At 36.3% G+C, this 9,780-nt stretch overlaps 1 protein-coding gene across 2 annotated transcripts in view; it reads left to right on the top strand.

The window, feature by feature from the left end:
• Positions 1-1,215: 1,215 nt before the first annotated feature.
• Positions 1,216-9,780, top strand: part of Slc6a14 (solute carrier family 6 member 14) — a 32,512-nt gene continuing 23,947 nt past the window's right edge. Inside the window, exons 1-5 of one of the 2 annotated variants that reach the window (XM_070039860.1) lie at positions 1,216-1,511; positions 2,512-2,677; positions 6,745-6,876; positions 8,496-8,657; positions 9,584-9,719. In XM_070039860.1, the coding sequence (XP_069895961.1) occupies positions 1,464-1,511; positions 2,512-2,677; positions 6,745-6,876; positions 8,496-8,657; positions 9,584-9,719 (644 nt within the window). In that variant the 5' untranslated portion in view covers positions 1,216-1,463. Of the gene's footprint in view, positions 1,512-2,281; positions 2,426-2,511; positions 2,678-6,744; positions 6,877-8,495; positions 8,658-9,583; positions 9,720-9,780 lie in introns of those variants that run through there. The other variant, XM_070039859.1, reaches the window with a different exon arrangement.

Raw genomic sequence — 9,780 nt, 5'->3', positions numbered from 1 at the left:
ATAACTTGGAAATAATTACATGTGCTTTTCAGCGTATCCTTTTACAAATAGGCTTACAAACCCTACATGCTACACTCTTCTGTGACAAAGATAGGCTAAGAACTATTTCATCTTAGCGCTCTCTCTCCCTTGCTCTCTCTCTCCCTCCCTCTCCCTCCCTTCTTCCTTCTCTCTCTCTCTTTCTCTCTTACACACACACACACACACACACACACACACACACACACACACACAGCTTATATCATTCACTACATCAAGTTACATGAATTTATCAGTGCTTTTTCCTTATAACCTCCTTACTTTTCTTGTGGATTTTTGTAGCTCTACCTGCCTGGATTCCTGAGAGCATAATTTGATTGCAGATGGGAAATTCTTGTCAGTCAGTAGGGAACAAAGGAACTACACATAGCATGGGTAATTTGGCTCTCTGCTTGGTTCTTCTGGTTTCTTGGATTTGTGTTGCATGTTGTTGAGCTTGCAGCATCCCCTACCAGATAAATTGAATGTAAACTCTTTAAATTCTTGATGAAAAGGTGTTAAGTAGGTAAACAGTATTATAATGAGTATTTCATCCCTGGTCAAGCTGAGATGTGTCCTTTCAGTTTACTTTCTAGGCCTCACCCTTCTTGCAGTGTGGAGTCCTTTGTTAGGGTTAGAATTTCCCATAAACCTGCTCAATAATTTGTTTGTATTTGGCTGCTTTGAAATACTACACAAAGCAATCCTTGTAAAAGGCAAAACTGTTCGGAAGGCTGAGAAAGGAGCTTGAGACACAGACTCAAAGTTGCTCTTTTCAGGTAGAGCCAGCTGGGTAATCTTATCTTAGCTTGCTACATTTCTAGGTATGTGGATCAGGGGTTTTCACTCAGGGAGCAGCATATGCCTCAGGGGATGAAGAGCTTTCTAATGAGGGGGCAAACTTTGAGAAACCCAAGGGCCCAAGTCGGTCTGGTCTATTAAGGGAAGTCTTAGTAAACAGAATGAATCTCACAGACTGTGCCCCTCCCGTCTTTAACACCACAAAAGATCAGCACTTGGCCCCAGGACAGAGACCAAATTGAGAAGCAAGGTTAATGGGAAGCCAGGGGGAATCCAGGAAAGAAGGCAAGATTGCTAAGGCACCTGAACCGCTCTGAGTCAAAGGCTGTCAGTCATCTAGGCTCCGGTTGCTCGGCTCACTTGCTCCTAGCCCAGCCCTTTCTTGGGGCTGGGACCAGGAATTGCTACATGCAGGATTATCTGGGGAAAAACCTGAGGCTCACTTTGGTCCTTTCCGGTAATTGAGTCCGACTAGGCACCGGGGGAGTGGGAGGAGAGAGCTTCCCTTCATAAATGGTCCCACCCCTGGGCAAGGTGGCTCACTCTGGCAGGTGGAAACGGGGAAGGGTGCGTCTGTCACCAGTCAAGCTCAGCCAGACTGTGAGAAGAGGCCAGGCGGAGTCAGCCAAGGGATTGAGCAAACCATGGACAAATTGAAGTGCCCCAGCTTCTTGAAGTGCAAGGGGAAGGAGGTAGGGGTCTGGGAGCTGCTGGATGTGTGGAGGGCCCGGGATGGGAATATTTAAGAGAAAGGACAAGTTTCAATTTTTTACTTTCTGTTACTGCCCTTTATTCTCCACATTTCTGTGTAATTATCTTCAAGTGTGCCTGTAATCTCCTCACAGAATAGAGGGGTAAAATAGTCTTTCTACCCCTCCCCTGAGGGAGGGGAAAATATCCTAGTTAGGAACTATATCTTAACTTGGGAACATTTCAGCCTGTATCTTGGTAGCACCTACGGACTCCGCCTGTTCTCTGTACTGTCCATTGTACCCTGTGCTGGAGGAAAACGCAGAAGCATAATGTCCTTAACTGACCCAGGGAGCCTTCCCTACGGCAAAGCAGCTGAGAGGATGGGAGAGAAACCCTCTTCCCTCTCTCCTCCTACCTTCAATGGGAGAGATTGCTGCTCCAAGTGGTGGGACAGGAAAAATTTATACTAGCACATTATTTATGTGGCTTTTAGAAAAGCACTGTTTCTATGGGATAAGCCTTGGAGAGAAACTACATTTGACTTAACCCTAAACATCTGAAACTATCAGCACACAAGAACAGGAGTACGTAAATTCCTTCATATTTAAGTAGAAACTAAATTTGATTCTTCTTCCCAAAGATCGACAACTATAATATCTAGAGTGTTGACTTTTCTTAACTCATCTTTAAGAGTTGATTTGTCCACTTTTGTTTGCTTTTCCTGCTGGCATAGTGTTTAACTTTTCAACAAACCTAGGATGGTCTAGTGAAATTTTCTACCTGCACGTTTTCTTTTTATTGTTTCAAGAAGAAAATGTTAAGAGAAGGCAGCTATTTGCAGAGATCTCCCAACTTTGGTAAGAACTCCTTTGGGATCCAGGGACTGTCTGCTCTTTCTACCTTTCTCTTTCTTGTAAGTATAAATGGGTGAAATTATGCTTCTCTGAAATTTGTAAGAATAAAACAAGTTATTGATACATATTTTCTTTCCTTCCTCAGAAAGTAACAGCGTCATCTGAGAATTTCCATGTTGATGAAGGTGATGAGAATCAGGATCGTGGAAACTGGTCCAAAAAATCAGATTATCTCCTCTCTATGATTGGATATGCAGTGGGATTGGGAAATGTGTGGCGATTCCCATATCTCACCTATACAAATGGCGGAGGTATTCTTCCTAACTTTCTCCTGCTTTGTTTGTAAATGGGGTGCTACATGATCTGAGGATATTTTAAAAGCTAAAGAAAGGTACACAATATTTAGGGTAATTGGGGGGATGAGAAATAAGTATACTAGTTGAAGTTAGGAATCTGGATTCTAGACTTGATAAAAGTTTTAGCACTTCTGAGATGAGCACCTTAAATTTTTTTGTGTGTTCCTGTCATAATCAAGACTCAAATTGTGCTTTGATCTGTAACTAAATCTAAGAAAAAATCAGGGAAATACAATTCTACTTATATATGCAAATAAATTGTTTGCTTAAGAAGAATAAGACATTATATTTGGTATTAAATGTGAAAAGAAATGATTAAAAAGCAATTAAAAGTTTAATACTTGAAAGATGCATTATTCAGTTATGTGTATTCCAAATTGGACTGACCATGTAGAAGAGCCTTCTAAAATCAGCAACCATAAGACTAGGTGTTTTCATTCTTGCAAAATAATACTGTTTATACATTGTAGATCGTTAAGGCAAGCTCAATTAGAACCAGGAGTAAAAAATAACTGAGGTGACATACACAGGGAAAGAAAATGAATTGCACAATTGTTTAGTAATGTGGAAACAACTTTTCACTTTGGGTATATTTTATTTACTAGTAATTACAGTTTCTATTAGAATCAGAGAACTGACATGTCTTTTCATTTCATAACTGACTACCAGTGTAACTGTGCCATCATAATTATTTTTTTCTTAGTACAATAGTATTTTGTGTGGTAATATTTAAATCTTATGTCTTGTTAATTAAGTTCATTAGAAACATTTACATTGGCTTTCAGAGATTTAAGAAAGGAGTTCTGTTCATTTAGCACTTTAAGTGTTCCCTATCTAGGGCTTAGGTCACTCCATAGTGGATTTGATATATTATTAGCTGGGAAATGAATCAGGTATTATGATGTTTTGTAACATCCATAAGTTCAGTGTGGTAAAGACAAGTATTTAGGGTCAAAAGGACCCTTTTGACCTTGCTATGTTGAGTATAAGATATTCCCTGTGATTTTACATTATAACCTATGCCCTAGTATTTTCTGTAAGTTTCTAGGAACTATACCATACTAGATTTAGTAGAGAATTTTTAGATACAGTCTAAAGAAAATAATATTATTATAGACTATTGTTTTTTGCCATTTCCTCTAAAATTAATATACTGTTTGGGCTCTAACATTTCTATTTGTTTTTGTGCTGGTCTTGGGGCTTGTACTCAGTACCTGGGCACCATTCCTGAACTTTTTTGCTCAAGGCTGGCACTCTAACACTTCCAGTTTTCTATGGGTTAATTGGAGATAAGAGTCTCATGGACTTACCTGCCCAGGTTGGCTTCAAACTGTGATCTTTAGATCTCAACTTTCTGTATAGCTAGGATTACAGATATCAGCTACCTGCATTTAAAGCTTAGCTCTCAACTTTTAAAAATAATTTCGAGTAATTATCTAGGTTCGCTCAACTGTTTCTTTTTAACTAAGAATTCAATATGCATATGACATTCAAGTTTCTCAAATGTTAAAAGTGATCTATTAAAATATATTTTTAAAAGATCTAAACTTAATAGCTTAATTTTTTGTCAGGATGGGAAAACAAAGCTAACATAAACTGTTTAAATCTGGAAATAGTTTTATCTTCAGAGTTTTTAAATAATTTATGAAATAGAAGTGTTACCCTAATGTAAGCTATCTATTAGCAATATGAACATCTTGTAGCCACTATACTAAACAATTGCTTAATTATTCCTACTACTAATAATGAAAAAATGGGTAAAAAGCCATATATAACTCTGAAAGAATCTTTTCCTTTTTTCCAAAATGTCTGTCTGTGATGGACTGGCAATATCTTTGTTCATTGTAGTAGGTAAACCTATTTTGTGTTTGTTTTTTCTTCATATTTATCATTGGTACTGTTTGGACTTCAATTAGTCATAGTAGTAATGGTATCCACATTGCAACATCTATGCAAACATATTTTTCCCTATGGTCTGGTGACTTCTGTGGCTAGTATTAAAGCCAGTTAAATATAAGTTTGAACAAATAATTGTCTCATTTTGAAAATAATCTATTTTAAGGTTGTAAAACATGTAATTCTGAGGTATGATGTTATAATATCATAGGATGAAAAGTACTTGAGTGAATCTTTAATATGAGTAGAAGAAATTTCTTATTTGCATCCACTGAACCCATATTACTTTTGTCACACTTTACCAAGACTTCCAGAATGCTTGATCAATAAATTTAATGTTCCATCTTTGCTTCACATTTTAATTTGGTAATGATTTTAATTGGTCATATTATGCCCAAAAGTGGATAAAACAAAAATAAAATAATAAAAGTTTCTTTAAAAAGAGGAGTAGGTCTGGATAAGCTAACACTGGTAAAATAGTTCATATATTATTGAAAGTTAACTATTAGTATCTTAAAAGTTGAAATTCTTCTACTAAATCAATACATTTCCTATTATCATTGAAAAAGTCTTGTGACTATTTGGAGAGCAATAAACTTAATTGCAGTAATTTTCACTGTGAACTACATTTAGCATTTTTACCCTAAGTCTTATAAATAAGACATTTATTGTTTATTTTATTTATTTATTTATTTTTATTGTGAAAATACTGTACAGAGGGGTTACAATTACATGGGCAAGATAATGAGTACATTTCTTATCAAGCATTGTAGCCTCCTCCTTTGTTTCCCCTTCCCATCCCTTCCCATCCCTTCCCATCCTCCCCCTGCCCCCCAATCCTCCCTGCTCCCCCTCCCCCCCACCAAAATTGTAAAGTTTGTTTTCGACATAACGACTTGTACATCTCATTGTTGCAATGGGTCCACCTGTATCCCTATTTAAATGATTTTTTTTTCCCCTTCCTCTCCACAAATTATACCGACATCAAATACAGTGAAAGCAGGGGTTATACTGTGGAGGAGGGACATACAAAGCAACAAAGAAATAATCTTATAAATGTGTTAGAAACAATCGCATGAAAGAAAAAAAAACATTTGAATACATATCTTAGGGTTCATTTCCCTAACATCACCTTATCTGACCTTTTCTGCTTGACTCAGACATATACTAGATATTGTAACTAAGGGAAACCATGGGACCTATGTTTCTTTGGGCCTGGCTTACTTCACTTAATATAATTTTTTCCAAGTCTTTCCATTTCCTAACAAATGGTGCAATGTCATTCTTTCTGATGGAGGCATAGAATTCCATTGTATATATATATATATACCACATTTTCTTGATCCATTCATCTACTGAGGGGCATCTGGGTTGGTTCCATATCTTAGCTATAGTAGGACATTTATTTTTAAAGGACAAAAGAGGTGAGGGAAACTATTATTGAACATACACCTGTCATGTCAAGTGTTTTCACATAGGCCTAGTATTTAATCCCTTACTAAAAACTGATGAATTAGTGTTGTTTTCTTTTCTTTTGTTTGCCAATCCTGGGGCTTGAACTCAGGGCCTGGGCACTGTCCCTGAAATTCTTTTGCTCAAGGTTAGCACTCAACCACTTGGGCAACAACACTACTTCTGGACTTTTCTGTTTATGTGGTACTGAGGAATCAAACCCAGGGCTTCATGCATGCTAGACAAACACTGTACCACTAAGTCATATTCCCAGCCCTTGTTCTCCTCTTTTATGAGGAACACAAAGGTCTATAGGTTAGGGATATTGTCCTAGTAGACATAAGTGGTAAATTATAAAGCCAACAATTTAATCCAAGTCCATCTAGCTCCACAGATTGTGAACATATCATCTCTGCCTTACTTTTGATAGGCCATCCATTTTAATAATTGCAACAACTTTGTTAACTAATAGTAACATTCTATTTTCTTGGATGAGAAACCCAATATTTAGTGAATCAATCACCTTTCTCATAGAAAGTAGTGAATTTGAATTCCAAATCTAGTATATTGATTCCACTGTAACAGGAGGCTTTAAAAATGTTGTACTGGTTGTGAAAGTAATATCAAGTCTTTGAACTGCAGTGATACTTCTGTTCTTTTTTTGTCTTTTCTAGGTGCTTTCTTAATACCTTATACAATTATGCTAGCATTGGCTGGTTTGCCTTTGTTCTTCCTAGAGTGTTCACTGGGGCAATTTGCTAGCTTAGGTCCTGTTTCAGTTTGGAGGATTCTGCCATTATTCCAAGGTTGGTATTCAAGACTTTTCATCATCATAACTATTGGTCTAATTGTGCCCCCTTCACTTTGTGAAAAGAAACCATGTTTTCTGTGTATTTTTCTACAATAAACCTTGAAAATTAAATATTTATTTTTATTTTTGTTTAACCTTGATGCAGACATGAGAATGATTAGGAAGGTGACTAGAATGGCATTTAATTTTTTTCACTATTTGAATTCTTTTGTTATTTAATCCTGTTGTGTATTATCTTCACGACTTTTTCTTAATACTTCTTATGAGGTCCTTGTCTTCCTGCCTTTGCATGTCTTTTACAAAGCCTCATTCAAAAAAGTTGAAGAGCAAGTCAGTACTATTTCTTGTATGCTTCTAATAAAATAGAACACTAATAAAGTGGAAAAATGCTTTGATTGTTATTAAGCATCAAACTGACTTTCTTCCTGAAGATTAAATATCATTTTGGTATGTATTAGCTGCTGGAAACTATTTGTAAAAGGCTCAATGCAATTTCAAAAATAAATCCTGCTGGTTGCTGGTGGCTCATGCCTGTAATTCTAACTACTCAGGAGGCTGAGATCTGAGGATCACAGTTCAAAGCCAGCCGAGGCAGGAAAGTCCATGAGAATCTTATCTCCAATTAACCACCAGAAAACCAGAAGTGGTGCTGTGGCTCAAGTGGTAGAGTGCTTGCCTTGAGCTGAAGATCTGAGAGACAGTGCCCAGGCCCAGAGTTCAAACCCCACGACTAACAAAAAAAAATCCCTAGTGAGGTAAATAGAATACTGTGTTGGAAGATTGAAGGGCTGATTTCAAAACTAGTCTCAATTATTGGAGTTATATCCAGTATGCTAAAATACATTTTGAAACTTGAGGTGAAGAAAATTTCAAGATTTGAATTTAGATTGTTACTGAATCACTGAATTTCCTTTACACATACTTCTAAAAATTCAGTACTAGGTCCTTTCAAGACATTAATGCAGAGACCTCCTTTTTTTGTGTGGCAAATGCTGCTTTACAGATAAGTTGTAGTGAGTCAATAGAACCTGAGTTTTGAAATTTTTTAGTGTTAAATATGCCTATTGTGAGAAGGATTTTAAAAATTAAAAGTAATAAACACAGGGTTTATGTAAATTTTATGAGTTTGACTTAATACATTTTCTAAACAACTAGAAAATTGTCTCAAAACCCCAATCATCCAAGTGTTGGTAGCTCATGCCTATAATCTTAGCTACTCTGGGGGCTGAGATCTGAGGATCACGATTCAAAGCCAGCCTGGGCCAGAAAGTCTGAGACTATTCTTTCCAATTAAAGAGCAAAAAGGTGGACGTGAAGCTGTGGCACAATCGGTGGAATGCTAGCTCAGAGAACAAAAGCTTAGGGACAGTGTCCAGGCTCTGAGTTCAAGCCCCAGGAATGGCCCAAAAAAGCTAATTATCAAAATAGTTTTAAATCTTGTAAAAAAGGTACTCTGAGTGTATCACCTTTTCATCTCTAACCCTTCTCAAAGGATGACAGAGTTATATGAAATAATCTTTTTATTTAAAATAGATTTTGTAGAAGTTGAGATGAAAGCCTTTTTGTGATTTAACAAGACAAATGTCTCATGAGTTTAATTGTTCTCTTTTCCAGGTGTGGGAATCACAATGGTCCTGATATCCATCTTTGTGACAATATATTACAATGTCATAATTGCCTATAGTCTTTACTACATGTTTGCTTCTTTTCAAAGTGAACTACCATGGAAATATTGTTCTTCTTGGTCAGACCGAAACTGTAGCAGATCCCCAATAGGTAAATTTCATTGATTTAATTTTTAAGATATAATCAACTTTTTCTTTTAAAAAATCTTCTAAAATAGACTTAAAGGATTAAAATATTTTCTAAGTAATTCAGGTAAAATTTTATGTGCTCCATGGGTCACTGGGTAAAACAGAATATAGCACAAATCACCTGAAAATATGATTAATGTAACATGTTTCCAGGAATGCTAAATCATGCCTAGGAGTATTTCTTGCAGGCCTATGTACTGAGCAGAATAGAAATGAGACTGTGATAAAGAGAAAAGTGCTTTGCACTATAGTAGTACTGTAGGTTTTGGATAACACTAGGGATTGTCTTTGTCAATATGTTGCTAATCTTTAATTGGAAGACATGTTTATCTATGTAGGTTAAATAAGTAAGTTCACCTAAAAATTCCTTAAAGTACTAAATATCAACTTAAACAATATTGTTGTTAATTATCATAAACACTAAAATGGTTTAAAAGGGCTGGTGATATTATACTTCTTTGCAACATAGTATTAGAGAAGAATCACATGTTGATTATACATGGTTTATTCTTTAATTTTTGTCAGTTGTGGGGCTTGAACTCAGGGCCTAGGCACTGTCCCTGAGCCTATTTGTGCTCAAGGCTAGTGTTCTATCACTTGAGCCACAGTGCCACTTCTGATTTTTGAGTGGTTAATTGGAGATAAGTGTCTCCTGGGGACTTTTCTGCCAGGGCTGGCTTCGAACTGCAATCCTCAGCTCTGAGTAGATAAGATTATAGGCACAAGCCACCAGCACTTGGCTTTGTAATTTTTTTAATTCTACCATCACCATATAACAATTTACAGAGTAATTTATATATTTTATCATTAAAACTTTTTCAATAGGAAAGTACTCTTTTAGAATTAAGAATATGTCTATGTCTGAACTTTTTTTTTTATCCTTTTTAGTAACTCACTGTAATGTGAGTACAGGAGGAGAGTTCATCCAAGTGAATATAAGCTGGGTAGATGCCAACAACTTTACTTGCATTAATGGCAGTGAAATTTATCAGCCAGGACAGCTTCCCAGTGAACAGTATTGGGAGTAAGTACACTAGATGATTTATTACAAAGGTTATGGAAAGGTTTTATAAACAAAAACAAAA

Source organism: Dipodomys merriami, unplaced genomic scaffold (assembly GCF_024711535.1).
Source record: "Dipodomys merriami isolate MVZ:Mamm:240054 unplaced genomic scaffold, mDipMer1.0.p SCAF_3, whole genome shotgun sequence".
In the NCBI taxonomy this organism is placed as follows: domain Eukaryota; kingdom Metazoa; phylum Chordata; class Mammalia; order Rodentia; family Heteromyidae; genus Dipodomys; species Dipodomys merriami.
Note: the sequence above shows the minus strand (reverse complement) of the source record. Positions and strands in the feature narration are given on the sequence as shown.